Source organism: Microtus oregoni, unplaced genomic scaffold (assembly GCF_018167655.1).
Source record: "Microtus oregoni isolate MIOR12 unplaced genomic scaffold, Mior012 000036F_ref0000092, whole genome shotgun sequence".
NCBI classification, from domain to species: domain Eukaryota; kingdom Metazoa; phylum Chordata; class Mammalia; order Rodentia; family Cricetidae; genus Microtus; species Microtus oregoni.
In genome coordinates this window covers 20,996,162-21,015,293 of record NW_024543095.1, presented here as the reverse complement: position 1 = coordinate 21,015,293, position 19,132 = coordinate 20,996,162, and the positions used below count along the sequence as shown (strand labels likewise).

General features: G+C 46.1%; 1 protein-coding gene across 3 annotated transcripts in view; it reads right to left on the bottom strand.

Moving 5' to 3' along the window:
- The window catches only part of Rai14 (retinoic acid induced 14), a 126,379-nt gene that overhangs the window by 39,597 nt on the left and 67,650 nt on the right, over nucleotides 1-19,132 (bottom strand). For 2 of the 3 annotated variants that reach the window (XM_041631228.1, XM_041631229.1), the window contains exon 3: nucleotides 8,553-8,683. The exons of the other annotated variant lie outside the window; for it this stretch is intronic. In XM_041631228.1, the coding sequence (XP_041487162.1) occupies nucleotides 8,553-8,683 (131 nt within the window). The remainder of the gene's footprint in view (nucleotides 1-8,552; nucleotides 8,684-19,132) is intronic. 3 annotated transcript variants of the gene reach the window in all.

The window sequence follows — 19,132 nt, the reverse complement described above, 5'->3', positions numbered from 1 at the left end:
GTTCATGGACCAAGATGTCCTAGAAATGCAAGTTCTGGGAACTGGAGAGAAGGCTCAGCAATTAAGAGCATCAGCTGCTCTTAAAGAGGACCAGGTTCAACTCCCAGCACCCACATGACAGGTTAAAGACCATCTATAACTCCATCCCAGGGAGCTGATGCCCTCTTGTGGCCTCTCTTAGCATTGCAATATGTGGTGCACATACAGTCAGACAGCAACACTCACACAAAAAAAATCTCAAAGAAGGGAGGAAGGAATCGAGAAAGGAAGGAAGGGAGGAAGGGAGGGAGGGAGGAAGGAAGGAAGGAAGGAAGGAAAGAAGGAAGGAAGGAAAGAAGGAAGGGGAAGCTCTACAGCCCTAACAAGACCCCACATTCCACTGAGTTCAAAGCTTCCTGCACTAGATCCCCAGAACAGCTCCCATATACCTACAGTAAAAAACGCACTGGCCTAAATGGAGGACAAACTGAAAACCCCACATGGTTACGTTCTGCCACGATACCAACTGTTTCACTATTCTTTAAAAACATACTCTCTTAACCTTAAAACCCATTTTATAGCTATGTCCCACAAAAAAGGGATCCCTCCGGTGTCATGTTTTATTGTCACAGGGCATGTTTAGCTCTGCTATAAGGCTCGGGCCAGCCCTCAACAGAGATGTAACCAAAAGACACAAACAAGCAGCCACACGATTTACATGGAGCCGCTTTCATCTGAGACACGTTTTGATTCTTGGGATGTTTCTGCTTTTGACACTTGGACCAATCCCAAGCTTGTAGTCCCCACCAGTTCTACTTCTCTCTTAAGACTTTTTCTTTCTCACCCCTACCCCCGTCCCCATCCCCTGAAGAGAAAGTCACCTCATGGGTGATGTCCCTAGCCTCAAGCAGCAACTGGGCAGCCTGAGTACTGGACAGTGGGGGTAGCACAGGAGGGGAGGGTGGCCTGGTGAGGAGCTAGAGGTCTGAGTAGCACACTGACATTCATTTTATTGATACATGGTGGTCGCTGAACTTTAGCTGTTCTAGAACTTGTAGACCGGGCTGGCTTCAAACTCACAGAGATCCGCCTGCCTCTGACTCCCAAGTGCTGAGATTGAAGGCAACATCACCACTGCCTGGTGATAAGCGGTCCTACGTGCCCAGGATTGACATCAAATGCAGTCAGCACTAATATCTCCTGGGGAAGGGGTTAGGGGTGGTGGTGACAGAAATGGAAGATTACTTTTCTAAAGCTAAGAACCCCTACAGACCTGGGGGTGCAGCTCAAGGACACAACCTTTGCTTGGCACGTGTCAGGCCCTGGGGTCTGAGAAAGGGGTGAGAAGAAATCCACACTCCGAACGTAACACATCTCAGACTCTGTGCTAGAAAGGAGAGCAGGTGATGTGTATTGATTCCAGAATTTCTGGGCTTCTGAGTTAATTCTTTGATGTCCCGGGATAAGTGAGACCTTCAGAAGAGAGGGATGTGAGGAACACTGGACAGGGATTAACAAATGAACTGGGATAAATGAGGGACAAAGGGGAAAACCTTGTGTCCAGCAGCTCAACAAATAATCCCTTAGTCGACTCTGACCCTGGCAGTTTGGTAATGAAACAAGATAAATGCCGCCACTTTGGGACTTTGCGGAGGTTACAAGCGAGAGGGGATGCCCGAGAGTCTTGAGACACTAACTCGGTGGGATGGGTTTTCCTGGAGGCTGGCAGGAGGATGCGCGTGTGTGAAGGATAGGCGCTCCTCACTGATCACACTGACCCTTGAACTGCCTGGTTGCTGCTCAGCGTGAGAACCTCCCGCTCCAGATGCCCTCTCTCTTGTGAGTGACTGAGGGCAGGTCATTGACTTGTGTGCTCGACAGCTCCACCCCCAGTCTCCCTGCTCTGCTCTCTACCAGAGTGACAAAGTTTCCCAGGATCTCTGTTGACCCTGCATTGGCGGTAGCTTCGGTCCTAGCCAACCAGGAGGAGGAGGAGGAGGTCAGCCAGACAGTCGGGCAACAATCACACACTGCCATCTTTAAAATTCTTCACTTGGCATACTTAATCCACTTACTTCTGTTTTGGGACAAGGTCTTGTGACATACACTAAGCATTTTTTTTGGATGACACTGCCAAGTTCGACCACCAATGTGGGGAACCCAGGCCCCCTTGAATCACATTCGCTGTGGCATTTGTTGCTGTTCTTTTCTAGGGGCAGGAAGTTCCTTTTCCTTTTACGCACTGGAAGCTTAGCTTAGCAACCTTCCCACTATGCCAACGCAGAGTTGGCCTCTCCTTAACGGTGCTAATTTTTAGCAATTGCAGCTTCTGTCATAGAACAAGAGTTGGCAGTGACATCCAGCTTGGTCGTCTCCTTTTCCTCTGTGCCCTGTGTATTTTCCACTTCTTTTGCTCTTCTTCGTTGTAGACCTGCAGTACACAATTGTCACTAATAACCAGTTAATAGAGTCAATATGAAGCTGCCTTGAAACATCCTCTTTCAAAGAAATTAGTCTATTCCATTTTCATTCAGCCTCAGGCAAGTTCTTAGGATGAGGGTAGAAAGCAGCCAGATTCTTTGCTGAAGTTCACAAGAATAGTCTCGAGCTCAGTGGCTAACACTGCTCCCCTCCGGAACCCCTTGGCCTGGGCCTCCACAGTCATGTAAGCCCCAGTCTTTTGACATCCAGACTCCTACTTGGATGGCTCACTGAGCTCTGTTTAGTGTTCAACTGCTTTTCTAGTCTAAAATCCCAAATTTTTTTCACATTCTTCCAAAAAAAAAAACCCAAAATAGATAAATAAATAAAAACAAAAAAAAACAAAACCATAAACCTGCATGGTCATCAGGCCTGTCACACAGTCTACTTCCTGGGACTAATTTCTGATTTCTGCCCTAGTTACTCTTCTATTGTGATAAAACATCATGACCAAGGCAACCGTAGAAGAAAGAGTTAATCTGGGTCTACATCTCCAGGGTCTCAGACATGACAGTGGAGGGCAGGAAGAGGTCAGCCGACAGACATGGCACCTGGAACAGCAGCTGAGAGCTCACATCTTGAGCCAAACACAGAAAGCACATTAAAATAGATGGTGTGCATCTTCTGAACTCCCAAAGCCCACCCGCAGTGACACACTTTCTACCATCCAGTGCTTTTCACCATTTAATGAAAATTAAGGGGATAACCATTGGCCCGGGGTCAGTCAGGCCCTGAAAGAATTCATTCACCTCTAAAAATTGATGCAGGGACTGGAGTTATGACGCAGAGGTGAAGAGCACTCACTGCTCTTGCAGAGGACCCGGGTTCCATTCCCAGCATCCACGTGGTGGCTCACACCAGCTATAACCCCAGTTCCAGGGGTCTGATGCCCTGTTCTGACCTCCATGGGCACAAAGCATGTGCAGGGTACACAGACACACATGAAGTAAAACACTCATGTTGTGGAATAATCCTTCTGAACACTGTGAAGATGTGGTGCTCTCACTGTTAATAAAACGTCTGATCGGCCGAGAGCTAGGCAGATTTTTTTGGGGCAGAGAGAACGCCGGGAAGAAAGGCAGCATTCAAGGGAGTCATGAGGAGTTGCCAGCCAGATGTGGAGAAGCAAAGTGGGAAGTTCACAGACAAGGCAAAGGAGCCTCAGGACAGTACATAGATTAAAAGAAATGGGTTAATTTAAGTTATAAGAGCTAGCTAAAAATAAGCCTAAGATACCGGCTGAGCATTTATAATTAATATTTAAGTCTCTGTGCGGTTCTTTGGGAGTAGGCTGGCAGGACAAAACTCCACCTACACACTCATACACACAAAAAATAAGTAAAATACCGCAAGACTCAATATATGTATTGTATATGTGTATAGTTTAAGACCTAGCAAGTATCAGTAGAAAGCAGAAAGGTATGAGTGGGGGATAAAGGACATCAAAATCCGGGCTCCAATTTCCAGAGCAGTTTCAAGAGAGAAAGACTTAGTCCATACAATCCAGAGCTCAAGTACCTACCACTACCTAAGACCAACCTTCAAGGGGAAGCTGTACAATGCAGAGAGGAATGGAGGCCGCCATCACTCCCAGGATATAATGGTTGCCATTAAATAATTCAGAAGTCCTTTGTGAGAAGAGCTAGAGATGGCTGGTCACACGGTATGACTTGATTTCTAAGATGGAACTGCTGGTACCAACTACCTAAGGCATCCCTGTCTGAGCAAACAGCAAGGCAGAGGGTAAAAGGCCAAGGGCCAGAGAAGTGCCTTATTGTACTGGCTTGCAGAGATCAAAACCTACTTCTCTACTTTATACTTCAGTTCCACAGACATCTAAAAATACTTCGAAGAGTTTCTGCTTTCAAGGCCAAAGAGATAAGGTTTCTGAAATGCGGACTACCCACACATAGTCTCTTTCTTTTCTCTCTCTCTCCTCTCTCTTTCTCCCTCTCTCTCAATGCCCTTTCTGAGGTCTATACACATATGCACTGGTGAGTACTGGTTCAAATACTATGGTCCCAGCCGTGATTTTATTTAGTCTGGTTGTTCCCAAGACAAACACACAGCACTTTAATTAAAGGCATATTCAACACAGGGGAAACCATCTTGAAGCAATTAGACTCTTCCACGGTAAGGTTTCGGGGTATGGAATCCTCCCACTTCCTCACCTCCCCCATGGAAAGGGAGCAGATGGGGCCGAGGAAACTCAAGCCTACCTCCATAAACACAGCCCGCCGCCGCAATTGCCGGCCCTGCTCTGTTCTGCTCTCTGACCGAGCCACCACCCTGCTCCCAATCTTCCCTAAATGAACTCATCATTCAACTGCTTTGACTTTTTAAAATCCCCTCTGTAAACAGTGGCGGAAGAAGACGTTTTCTGACGGTTTCTTCTTTTACCATGGCAGGGGATCTTCAGGAAGAAACTAAAAAGTCTTGGGCATTTCCAAGAGACCCATCGGGTCCTGGGCTATGGCAGTTTCTGGAAAATGACTGAGCAATGACTACTTGGACCAGCACATTCTTGGGACTCCTGGGCTTGCTGGCCCTCAGGATAGTACAAGCTGAGTGCCTTCCTATTGACAGGGGTGCGGGTGGTAACGCTTCCTCGGAATTGCCATTTCCTCTGGGCCCCACGTTAATTCGCCCCTCAGTAATTTACCTCTAACGCATTATCAGCCAAAAAGAAGTTATTTTTTTTTTCTCCACAGCATCCACAGCAAAGGGTTCTTTTGTGCCCAGATGACAGGGAAAGGCTAAACAACAAAAACGATATGACCCTTGTCTTCCTGGAGCTGAACCACACATGAGATTCAAGTCCTTTGGAAAGCAAGGCCTTTCATGGTGGAAGTATTACTGCTGCCCCTGTTCTGTCAGCCCTACAGAATGTAACTGGACACAGAACTTGGGCAGTGGTGCAGTTTTAGTTAAGAGAAGGTAGGGACATACAGGAAAAGGGGGTACATAAGGAGAGAAGGTTTACGTGGGGGCATGGCTGAGAGATGGCGTTGAGTCACCAAGTCCAATCTCGGCACTCACAGGCAAATTCCCTTCCCTAAAAAGTGCTCGAGAAAGGGATCCTGCAGCCCAATTTTGCATGGACCCGTGTACAAGGAAAGGAAGGAAAAGGCAGGAAATGAGACCGAGCATGGCCAGGGATATAACTTTCAAGTTCAATATGGCCTTATCCTTTCGAGGGAAAAGTGAAGCATCCCAGACATGTCACCAAATGATCACCAATCATTTCCACAGACTTTCCACTGGGCTGATGGAACCACGAGCAGCAGTAAAGGGGACAAGACCAGCCGTGGTCTGCCACAGACTCTGAACTATTCTTACCCAACCAAATGTACCTAGAAAGACCAGAGAGAACCACATTTTCCAGGAGTACGCAGATCACAGGGAACCTCGGCACAGAGGCATCAATACCTATGGGTGAGAAGGCCGAGGCGATGAAGGGATGCACACGGGACTCCTTTGACAGCAGGAAGGTCGAGTTTACAAGTTTACGTTGTTACGGCGTGATAAAGGATAAAGCAGATAGTCTCTGGTCTCTCAGCCCCACCTCAGTGTGACCACTGGGTTAGACTAGAAATATAAAGCCAGGTAAGATTCAACACCATGGTTGCCTTTGAAACTTGAATTCACACAGTTACTGGTTAATCGTTTCAGTCCTTAAAAAGTATCCCAAGCAGGAAAATGAAGCATTAACAGAAGCGTTAATCTGATCAGATTCAGATTATGATTTCTGGAAAATTCCACACTGGAAAAGAGGTCCATTAATTTTTCTAACTTTTTAAATAAGGGTTGATAAGGAAAAAGAAAGGAGAGCTGCTTTCCTAGAGCAAGAAAAGGAGAGCCGTGGTGCAGAGGCCTCACTTTTATCATCTGTAAGATGGAGGCGGGGGTTTCTGTGCAGCGACTGTGTACAGTGATGCCATTGTAAGATGGAGGCAGGGGGTTTGTGTGCAGTGTCTCTGTACAGTGATGCCATTGTAAGAGAACAGAATGAACACTGGTCATACCAAAACACTAAGTGAAGAAGCTAGAGGCAGAGGACACACACACGCTCCATTGACATGGGAGATTCAGAAGAGGCAAATGCACAGAAACTGTAAGCTCATTACTAGCGGGGGAAGATAGCGAGAGGTTGGGGGTGACCGCCTAGCGGGCACAGAGATTTCTTACAGATGACGAACCACACTGTGAAAAGTGCTCGAGGAACCACACTGTAGATTTTAAAATCATTAAAATGCCTAGTTTTATGTGATGTGCATTTTACCACAATAGAGAAGACAGACTAGAGTACGGTCATCTTCATCATCTAGTCTATACATAATAAATAGGAAATAAGGGGCAAATTCCATACACTCTTCATGCCTGTGTCTAAGCTGTTAATCTAAATTTTCTGTCATCTTTTTAGTGAGTAGTACCTTAATCAAAAGTGTCATAAGCACTTATCTTGCCTTCCCCAGGGATAACTATAAAAGGCTGTCTTATGCAGACACCGGGACCCAAGGAATAATTGCAAGGAGGCTGGGGTAGACTAGTACAAAAGGCACTGTCTGCCGCCAGAAACCTCAGCACAAAAGCACAGACTCGCTCCCCGGGCTTCCCAAGGTGCCACGACTCAGAACACCCTCTTCAAGTACCTCAGGCAATTCCAGGGCAGAAGCTCCCTGCACAAAGAATCACAGGTCTGGAGTGAGGAAGAAAAGATGTTTCTCGAGTGTCTCCTGCTAGTGAGAATTGTGCTCTCTCTGTACACACGGTACCTACAACCCTGGGCCATTCATACTCTCATGGACCTTTATTACCTAACCGTGAACACATCGTGGTCCCTAGGGAGAGACTCCGCCTCTGAGGAACAGGAGAGCAAGGACAAATACCCCATTTGCTCTACCTAAACACAAAGGAAAATGGACGTTTTATGTGAAGAGCCAGGCTAGGAGTACTTGGGGCTCTGTGAGCCATATGGGCTCCGCTATAATTATGCAGTTCTGCCTTTGTAGCTCAGGGGCAGCAACGGACCAGGACTTAATGAACAGCAGACAGAAAGCCATGCCTGCCAACTCTGCTATAAGTCTAATACTTCTAGACATCCTCAGACAAGCACCCCAGTCACCAACCGGAGCAACCTGCCAATAACAACCCCACACCTACAGTTCCTTTCCCATGCTGCTGGGATCTCCAGTGACAGAAGCAATTGGCAAACAAGGCCTTGTCTCGCAGCTGCTTCTGAGGACACCAAAGTAAGGCTCGGCTGGACATGGTGGCACACACCTTTAATCCTAGCACTTGGGAGACGGAGGCAGTCATGTATTTATGAGTTCAAGGACAGCCTGGTCAACAGAATATTTAGGGATACCGTCTCAATATGAACAAAAAGAGTGAGGCTCAAGGATAAGGAGGTCATGCATATATAACAGAGTCCACATGACCCTGTGTGGTCTGAAAGTCACTGTTTTCAATACCACTACCAAAGTAAAGACAGCTCTAAGCTCCTCCCTCCCCCCCCCAACAAGGTTTTAATTATGGCAAGCAGGAATTTGATGCATATCAAGAGAAAGCAAAAATCTTACTAGAATGCTCATACAGTCACTACCTATGCTAAAGAGTGGCTTAACAAATCACAAAGTAAGCTTTGAAAGCTGTGCTGTTTCCCATCCAGGGGAGAACCGATTTCCCATCTACCATGGGCTCGCAATCCTGGCACTGTTACTTCTCTGGTGCAATCGTTGGTTGGTTGTGTCCAGGAACAAACACAGCCACTAGGGAAAGTCCAATGTATAATTTGGACTTGGATGGAAAAGGAAACAAACCCATAAATGTTTTAGCATAGGGTCAGGAAGGGGTCAACAATAATTTTTCCAAGTCCCCCAAAACATTGATCAAACTCCCCTTGATATGCTAGGGATTCTGGAGCCCTTGTTGAAAGCCCTAAATGAGCCAATGTTTAGGGGTTTCTTTGTTTGTTTCTTACAGTGTTGGAGGCGGAGCCCTGAGCTTTGGACATGCTTCGCAGACACTCTACCACTGAAATGCTCCCCTACTCGTAACACACATATGTAAAAACCAGTCTTTTCTCTTACGCGGTCCTGCCCTCGGTGTCATGCTTGGTGGCACTGGTCCCCTTCTTGCCCAGCAGTGAGGCCACCTTCTCAGCATCTCCATTCTCCACAGCCTGCAGCAGGCGGTCGTCATTCTTGTTCCACTCATTGGTCTGTGGAGCAAAAGGTTGAGGAAGAGGGGTGAGTGACTTCCGCCACATCGCTATCAAATCAAGCCCTACTCCCAACCAGCAGCTCCACAGATGCCTTCAGCTTCACCGTGGGAACACCCCCAGAAGGCTGGTTTCTTCAAAGAAAGAACCAACCGCTTAATGAACTACCAGGCCTCGGCAAACTGTGAGGTACGTTCACTCCCTTCAGCGCCCCTTCAGAAGGTGAAGCGATGTGGACAACGGGCCAGTTTACTCATTAGCTAAGTGCTTGCTAACCTTGACAGCTGGGGCCTGAGAATGCAGGCCTTTGACCTAGTGCCCAGTTCACTCTAGAGCACTGAGCTACCAAACCAAACTGGCAAGCAGGTCAAGTTTACCAAGGCTTTAAACAGAAGCTCTTCCTTCTGGCCTGCTTACCAGTCCTTGATTCTCTGAGCTGTCTGCAGGTTTTAAGTAGCTGTCCGGACTGCCAACTCAATGAAGTATTGCTCAGGACAGAAGTTGTCTCTGCTCAAGTTATTTTATTTTATTTTATTTTTGGTTTTTCAAGACAGGGTTTCTCGGTGGTTTTGGAGCCTGTCCTGGAACTAGCTCTGTAGACCAGGCTGGCCTCGAACTCACAGAGATCCGCCTGCCTCTGCCTCCCGAGTGCTGGGATTAAAGGCGTGAGCCACCATCGCCCGGCTTCTGCTCAAGTTATTACACGCCAAACAGCCAGTGCCACCGAGGGACTGAATTCTTAAAACTCCGAGAAACTGCTAGTGAGTGCTATATTAAACAGCACAGCTCTGTGTGATTACCTCAAATTGGATTTTTATCAAAGTCTGTCTGGGCCACCGTCCTCCACATTCCTACCCCAATGGTGTACTCAAAAAAATTAGGCATTATCTTGACGACAAACCAAGCATCCCATTGAAGGGAAGACAGAAGTGCATGGCCAGGGCACCCGCTCTTAATACCAGTCTAAGAAGTGCACAGTCTAACTGCAGCACACACGAAGAAACAGATTGCAGGTGATGTCCCCCAGAGTGTGCTTTATAAACAAACAAACAAGCAAACAAAATAAAGCCTTGCTGAAGTGTATTAGGGCCAATGATCTCTGGCTACACTTCCCCGAAAGGGAACAGACTAGTCCCCTGTAAAATCCTCCCCTCATGTGCACTGACTAAATTAAGACTGGATCGGGCCTATCAGAAGAATGTGACTTCTTAGTGGATGACACTGAAATCGTTTAAGCGAGGTGAGGTCACATGAGAGGCTTTCCTGCCTGCTGCCTCTAAGGCACTCCACTCTTCAGAGAAAAATCCCATGAGGAGGGTTCCCTAAATGAGTTCCAGGTGGATCTCTGGAGAGGCCGCGGCAAGGCATGGCTCCCTCCCATGCAGCCTGGCAGGCAACAGCACTTGCCTGAGGTCTGAACCGACTCTGAATCAGGCTGAATCTGAGCCTCTCTAGGCAGATGAAGAGAGAAGCTGGCATCTCCTATGTGGATGCTCAGGAACTGGCATCACCATTCAGTCTGTAGGTGCTGCCCAGTGGCTCATGATGGGCAGGGGGACAAGAATAGGTGCTCATTCATAGCAGGGACCTTCAGGGTGTGAATGGAGGAAGACTTCAGAGCAAACTGAGAAAGGGAGAGCCGGAAAGGTGACCCCTACTTTCTTCTAAACTTCATCTTCCTCAGACACCGCTCCACACACTGCCATCTGATATATTATCTCCCGAGTCTGGCACAGCATGGGGGCACGATCAAGAAGCATTCTGATGCCACCTCTCTTAGGCATCTAGAAGTAAATTCCTCTTTTCCACCCTTATCCCTGTTTCCCCTACCCCTTCACCAAGAGGCACAACATTGAAATCAAGCACCAGAAGAAACCTTAAAAGTTATCTCGGTCAATCTGCAGTTAAAAGATGGGATCAGCCAGATAAAAAGATGAAAAGGGATGTTCTCTCCTAACATTCCAAGGTCATTTGCACTCCAGAATCAAGAAAGGTTTCCAGAGATCACCATGCATGGAGAATGTCTCTTCCTCGACTCTTCTGTGAAAATCCTCTCTTCTGGCTATAAGACAGGCCCCACACTGGTCACTTTAAGAGTTTTCGGCCCAGTTTTGGGTTAAGCTAACAAAATTAAATGCAAAACAAAAAATGATACACCAGGTGTTCAGGTTTAATAAGACCAAACGCCTTATGAAACATCTGGCTCGCATAAAGACGTGCCCACCGGGCAGAGAGAGCAAGTACTTTTTATTAGAGTCACAATACAGCAATGGAAGCGTGGCTTAGAGCACTCTGCCATCCACCACCTACACACAGGACAACGCCTAAAGCTGACAGGCCCTGGAGGAGCCTAGGGCCTTCCTGGTGACCCCGCTGCTACTCTGCTCTGCTGTGTCCTCGGGGGCCACCTACTCAGCTCCACTGAAGCCTACTGTCTAGACGAGATGAAATAAGGCATCCTGGCTTTTGCTCGAGGGTTCTGGTTTGTTCGTTTTATCCCAAACCTCAGTTCCCTGAAGGCAGTGGACTGCAGCTTTTCTCTCTTACATCCCCGGTGCCTGGAGAATGCGCAGTATGTGCTCCCTCTTGACTAATCTAAATCTCTCTTGACTTAGCAAATATTTGCACTGTCATAATAAAATTCATTCTCTTTTAAACAATTAAATCATGTTTCAGTCTTTTAAAAATACATTTACAGGCTAAATGAGTCCAACTTCCTTAGCTCTTATACACACACACACACACACACACACACACACAAAAGTCAGTTTTCCATAATTTTTAAGCATGGATACTTTCTGCAAATTTCTTCATGACTAAGATGCCAAACCTCATAAATTCAACCGGGTGAGTCTGTCTCTCCCTCCCAAGAACCACCCAGATGGCGGGTGAGTGTGCAGACTCTCGGTCTCATTCTAAAGATTCTGACCCAGTGGTTTGAGATGATTCCCAGGAGTCTCTTAGGTCCAGCAACTATTCTCCCTGATCCCATTCAGAGACATTCGGTCTCTGCCAAGGCCGGCTAGGGAATTTATGTAAACCAATTCTGTCCTCCATAAGGCTTTAATAAGAATAGGATGGGAAAAAGAGAAAGAAATTCTCTGTTCCAACACTACTCAGCGAACATTAGGCCTTTGCTCAGGGATGCATCTTCAATGTGTCCGTGGGATGTGTGCAGGGTTAACAGCCCCGTTCAGAAGAGACCAAATCCACAAAGGAGATGATAGTACAAAGACGGGGAGTCTGCAAGGCAACCAAATGAACACACGGGGTTCAAGAGCACAGACGATCATTATGATCAGAGAACAAGACCGACCTGCTGTATGCATATAAAGAAAAATCCAGAAGAAATAGAACCACACCGTGTAGAAGTGGATACAATAAAACCAAGGACAAGGCTGTAGTAAAAGCCAGGATGTAAGTTAGGAGTTGGGGGGCTGTGGCTGGTGAGAAAGGGACGCATGGGCCTACACAGTGGCCCTGGTCGGCTTTGCATTCTGGTTAGTGGCGCCATAGACACTCACTTGGTTAAGTATTCACCAAACCATATATTTGTTTATGTTTTCTCTAATAAATCATATTTCTCCTCTCCCTTCCCTCCCCCATATATAGAATGAAAACATCGTTGGGGTCTGCTTCTGGCTAAACTGACATTGGGTCAAAGGTGAACGGATGGACACACTCCCACCTGTTTACCATACCATTTATTGAAGACAAGTCTGTTCCTAAAACCTGGTTCTTAATCATCTGGAATATTCATAAACCCGCTTGATGATGAAGCTGCTGTTAGATTCATGTACATACACACAAAGCACGCATGTAGTTTCAAAGGGTCTCACTGAGCTGCCCTGGCTGGCCTTGAACTTGATCTGTAGCCAAGGGCAGCCTTAACCTTGGGTTGGCTCCTTCCCCAGTCTATGGACTGGCTGGGACACAGGGTCTATACCATCAAACTGAGCTTATTATTCTTGAACTAGACAACCTGTCCCATTCCCGTCTAACTAAAACTCCACGAATCTTCTAACACTCACAATAAACAACGGCTTCTACAGCTACAACCTGACAGTGCATTATGGATACAGAGGCAGGTAACACTTTAATGCAAAATTTCTACTCTGTTCCTTAGAAATCACATGTTAAAGGACCCTAGAGAAAACTTCCTGGACAGGAAATTATTTTATTGAATGCAGCTTCACTATTCCAGGAGACTGTTCAAACAGACATTATTTCAACAGAGCAGGAGGCCACATTTGCAAGTTCAGGAAGCCATATGTTACACTCCAGAGACATGTGTAATGTGTCAGCTATGAAGGGCTGCCTGTGGGAAAGGCAGACCTCACCCTCAATGTGGGCTCCTGACATTCCTGCTAATATATCACAAGTGAAATTTTCAGTGGCTAGCCGGTACGTCTCCCAGCTATCAAATCACTTCCAAATGACACCTACTTGCTCACTACTCTTCCCTTGAAGCTTGGCCCCTGAAAGCCCTGACTGTCTCCATCCAGGGGAGCAAATGGCATGTCATGGTGATGGATGCTGGGGCTTTGGCAACTCGCAACATCTGCCCTTGGTCAGACATGGCATCATCTTCTTGTATTTTGGTTCAATTGTGGAAAACTAAAAAAAAAAAAAAAAACTGGAAATTCAGTGGTCACAGACATCTGGCCAACGGGCAGGCTTGAGTTTTGAAACAGATCTGTCCAATCGAAGCAAAGTGGTCCAGAGGCATAGAAGAGAGCCAGGAAGAAAAAAGCTTCTTGGAGTTATTGAGAAAGATCCTAAATCCCCAACCGCTGCAAACTGAAATAGCACTTGTTGTATGGGGTATCCTGGAGCAGTCATCAGGGAGAATCTATTTGAGAGATTATGCTTAGAAATGTTTTATTTTCCCCTCTAGTTTATGGCGAAGAATGGACTGTTTTGCCAATACAATCAGCAAGGCAAAGGTAGAAGGCAAATTGTATTTGTACCGAGAATGTTTCAGATTCATGCTACACAGAAATAAAAAAAAAAGCTTGTACTTCAAAACTTTAAAGGGGGACAATAAACAGACAAGCTTCATGGCCCTAACTAGCTTTCTCTGTCACTGTTGTTAACAGCCAGTAGTTAAAAACGTCTACCTACTAGATATAAAAGTAATGAAGAGGCTACAGATGTTTGTTACATAGAAAAGAGACAAGCCCTATTTGTTCATTCATTCAACAAGTATTTATTTAGCTCCTTTTACATGAGCACCATACCATACTGACTGTCTATAAGACTGCAAAGATAAATTATAACATTTCCAGAAGTATGCCAACAATAAGAGCTAGTGTCACTCTAACAGAGAGCCAACCCCATTGAAAGGAGGGAGAACTCTCAGCTGGGCAAGTACATTTTTGTACCAGATCACGAACCAGACTGTGCAGTGAGTGATACTCAGGTCAATGGAGAGGAGTCATGGGTGAAGGACGCATGCATTCAGCAGATGGTGTAGATATGCATGAAGGATGCAGATGCATTTGGCAGATGGTACAGGCATGGGTGAAGGATGCAAATGCATTTGGCAGTCTGTATAGGCATGGGTGAAGGATGCAGATGCATTTGGCAGATGGTGTAGACATGGGTGAAGGATGCAGATGTATTCGGCAGACAGTGTAGGCATGGGTGAAGGATGCAGATGCATTCGGCAGACGGTGTAGGCATGGGTGAAGGATGCATTCAGTAGATGGTGTAACATCTTCCTAGAACCTGTTCTCAACCTTCCTAATGCGGTGCAACCCGTTAATACAGTTCCCTATGTTGTAGTGACCCCCAAACATAAAATTATTTTAGCTGCAACTTCATAACTGAAATTTTGCTAATGTTATTAATCAAAATGTAAATATCTGTGTTTTACGATGGTCTTGGCCACCCCCCATGAAAGGGTCACCTGAAGGGGTCACAACCCACATGTTGAGAGCCACTGTTCTACAACCTCAGAATATGATCTTATTTGGAAACCATTTTTACAGATGTCTTTACAATGAGGCTTTCCGGGTGTCTGGTGAGTCCTATGTCCAGTGAATGGTGCCCTTATAATAAAAGAGACATGGGAAAGGTGACTGGGCAATGATGGCAGCGGAGGCTGGAGCTATGTTGCCAGGTGAGGTACACCAAGCCTGACGGAGCCACCACGTATTAGATGAGGCAGAGAGGTGGTCTCCCCTTGAGCCTCTGCAGAAAGCATGTCTCTGGCAGCACTGTGATTTGGGACATCTGAGTTTCAGAGTTTGGCAGAATGCATTTCTGTGGCCTTAAACTCACCCAGCTGTGGCAATCTGTCACTGAAGCCTCGGAAAGCAACGGAAGAGGCAGGCGAGCACTGTGCTCCTCAGAATAGAGATCGCGTGCTAAGTTCCAGTGTCAGAATGTGGAGACCTGGAAAGCCAAACCCTAGACTTCAGGAGCTCTTGATTCTGAGGGACACTTCAGGGACAGGAGGTGGTGTCTTAGGGTTACTATGGCTGTGAAGAGGCACCCTGACCACGGCAAATTTTACAAAGGAAAGCATTTAACTGGGGCAAGCTTATAGGTTCAGAGGTTCAGTCCATTGTTGTCATGGTGAGAAGCATGACCACACACAGGCAGATATGGTGCTGGAGAAGGAGCAGAGAGTTCTACATCTGGATCAGCAGGCAACAGGAAGGGAGACAGCAAGCCACTGGGTCTGGCTTGAGATTTTGAAAGCCCAAAGCTTACTCCAGGTGTTACCCTTCCCCCAGTAAGGCGACACCTACTTCAACAAGGCCACATCTTCTAGTCCCTGCCAAGTGTTGCCACTTTCAAGTGACCGAGCATCCAAATATACGAGCCTATAGGGGCCATTTCTAGTCAAACCGCCACAGGTGGTGAACAAGTTGACTGAGCCAGGAGGCAGCTACGGAGGGTAGAGGAAGAGACCTAGGTCTGGTTGGTAATAAGGCTGGAAAGAGAACTCTAACATTCTCTCTTTTCTCCCCTCCCCCCTTTCCACCTTCCCCAGCAGAGACCACAGCCTTGCACACTGAGTTATACCCCTGAATATCCCTCTAAATACAGGAACCATGATTAAAGGAAACTCAGCATCACCCATGAAGTTGGTAGCTATACAAAAGCAATTAAAGTATGATTATTTACTTTGCAAACACGTTCACAGTAAGACCTCTGTGAATAGCAGCACACTCTTAAAAATTTTATGAAGGTACATAAAAGATATGATTTATTTTTAAAACTCCTTGTTTAACAGAATAGCCTATGGTCTGAGGAATTTTTTAAAGATGTATTTAAACAACTATAGCTTCTAAGTTGTGCTCTTTGTGTAAGTGGCATTGCAAAGACTTCCCATGAAGCAGCCCCACAATGGGCTTATCCACAAAACCTGCCGACACGTGTTTTAGGGTCTACACAGTCAAAGTCAGGGGTGAGGGGTCGTTTCCAGCCTGATTATATGCAGCCCCATTTCCATCACAGATGCTAAAAATATAACAAGGGATAAAATAAAGGCAAAAGAAACGCACTAGCCATGAAAGCGGCTCATCAAGAAACATGTTCAGTGTGAACTCTTTTGCAAGACAGTTTCTCTGTAGTTTTGGAGTCTGCTCTGGATCTTATTTTATCACAATAAGAGAAGACAAAGCATGGGACATGGGGAAGAAAGCAACATTAGTGATGGAGGCAGAGGTTAGACTGTGGTGACAGAAAAGCCAACAATACAGAGCGACCAGCATCCACCAGAAGCTAGGACAAGAACGGGATAGCATTTCCTTCAGGGCCTTCAGAAGATGTGAGCCCAATGCTGCTTTGCCTTCAGAGTTTCTGGCCTCCTGAACTGTTAAGAGGGCACATTTCTGTTCTTTAAGCTTCACAGTTTGTGGTCGGCCCTGGGATACCAACACAGTGACAGACAGAGAGAAGGCTGTTCATTTCCCACCAGATGGCCCTCAATCCTCCATCACAGCTGACTGGAGGCCCACCATAACCTCTGCAGCAACCACACACTTCTCTGGTCTGTTCCATGTTAGTTCTCAGTCCCTGGGCTAAGCACTGTACTTAGCTGGGCTCAACGCCTGGCCCTAAAGTCGTTTAACTTTGTGCACTTCAGTTTCCTAAAGTGTAAAACACAGTTGCTAAGAACACACTTCCATAGTGATGGATGATTCCTCAGTGCCACTCGGCAGATCTATGAGGACACTTTGCAATGAACCACTCTGTTAAAACAGAGCCAATGATATTTGGATTCTGGACAACATTCCAAAGCTTCAGGTTTCCAATTTTTAATGTATTTTGCAACAGAGGCTAGAAGCCTTATTTCACTAAGAGATTTAAGTAGTCAAAATACTATACATATAAGCCCCATGGTTCATGTTCTCAGATGTTATTTGCTTATTATTTCTGTAGTGTTGGGGACTGAACACAGGATTTTTACAGGCTAGGCAAGCGCTCCCTGGTTCGGCTGTATCCCCAGTACCCAAGGTTAATTTTAAGTAGTCTGGATATTTTAATGGATTTAAGGCAAAAGACACCATTGATTTATTTATAACAGAACACTTACAGTGCTCGAGAAAGGGCATATTTGTTGTAGCCTTTCTATACTCCAATAATAGCAAACTCAGAATAAACTCCAATATCCACCCACAAGGGGAAAAATTTAGTTCCAAGAAATTACTTCTGCCTCATGTTAAGAGCATAGAAAATGGCTAAGAGTTCACTATCAGTCTGATGTGTCCCAGGCTTCATAAAAGCCTCTGTATAGGTGACCCTCCGACAGCACCACCACCCCAGGCCCCAGGGAACACAGGGCCTCCCAGGAAGGCCCAGGAAGACCCAACTCCTCCACAGAACAGTTCTGAGAGCAGCGGAGAAGCCAAAGCTAAAGATGCTGGCAGATGCGGAGAGCTCTGAAAACCTCACAGAAGTTCCTACATACGAAGCTGTGTTCGTTACCCTTCAGAGCCCAAAGGGCAGCCTTGCCTTAGGGTTTTATGACTCAGCTAGATTCTGAGTGATAAAGGGACATGAACAAAAATCACTAAAAGGGAGAAAACTCTAATCATGCAATTCCAGGGCTTTGCTATATGCCTTAGGATATGGATTTTGACCCTACTCTAATGTGAATGTCTGGTATCTGTCACGTGACTACTCCTTTAAAAACCAGCGAGTTTGCGGACCACCAAAAACAATGACATCATTTAAAATAATAATGATTTTGACATTCTGGAACTCTATGTCCCAGGGCAGGCAATGTATTATCTCTTATTATAGAAGCAACTCCTACAGAAACTCTTCCTGTGTTCAGCTGGTTCACTGACTGTGAGCTCAGGGACAGGCATTGCGGCTTTTCTATCTTATCTCGGGTACCTAGAACAAGGGTGCACAGTCAGAAATGAAGAGTCTTATTCAGTAGATGAATAAAAAAACACTCAGCAGTCCACTGAGCATCACACACAACACAGGCACTAAAAACATCGAAAGAAATCCACCCTCAAGTCCTCCTCTTGCCCATTCCAACTATTTGAGTGTTATTATCGTGATGTGTTCATCCCGACTGCTCCCTCATAGTAGGCAGAAAACTGGCTCCCTTCTGCCAAAGCGAACTCAAACTCTGGATACTAGTAGGAGAAAGCCACCGAGTTCTAACAGCTCTTCCAACTTCTGAAAAGCTATGTCATATAACGCTAAGGCATGGACCCGGAAATCAGCCTCTCTGGGGTCACAGACTGCTGGCTCCATTCTGTGACTTGGGCAAATTTTGTCATCCTTCTGGGCTTCAGTCATGGAGTAGAAGATAGCAAGAGTAATCTCTATTTGGGGGGTTGGGAGAACCGAATGGGTCTGATATTTCTAAAATAGTATCTGGTGGAGAGAAAGGCATTTAGCAAGTGTGAGCTAATTCGGTTATTACTCACAGTCCCACGGGACATCCCATTGTTACTTTAAATAATGGTCCTTTTTCTCTAGGCTTAGTGGGTATTCACGTCCACAACATCCACCCACAACTAGATTCAGATCTGATGACTGGCTCTGGCAGAGAAGAGATACTGCTGACGGCACGCGCAAGTCCAGAAGCATCTGCAACTCTGCTGGCCCAGAGAAATCGCTGCCTTCTAAGCTACTGAAGCTGTATGAACTTGGGGGGAACTCATTAAAAGTCTTAACAGTGTGAAATAATACATCACTTTCCCAGTGAAATGAACTGCACAGTACAAATGAAGGGACATTTTGCATCTCCACAGATAATAACGGAAAGAGATGCCCAACCTAGAAACTGTGGGATATATCTCACAGTTTTAGGTCAAGTGGGACAAATTTGGAAAAACCCACTAGACCATGAATGCTAATTAATAAATTGCATTCTTGTCTGCCAGGAAAATCCCTGGAAGAAAGCCCAACAAAAACTCACTCATAGAGCCTAGGTCCGAGGGATGAGTGGTGGCACACGATTCGTGCCTT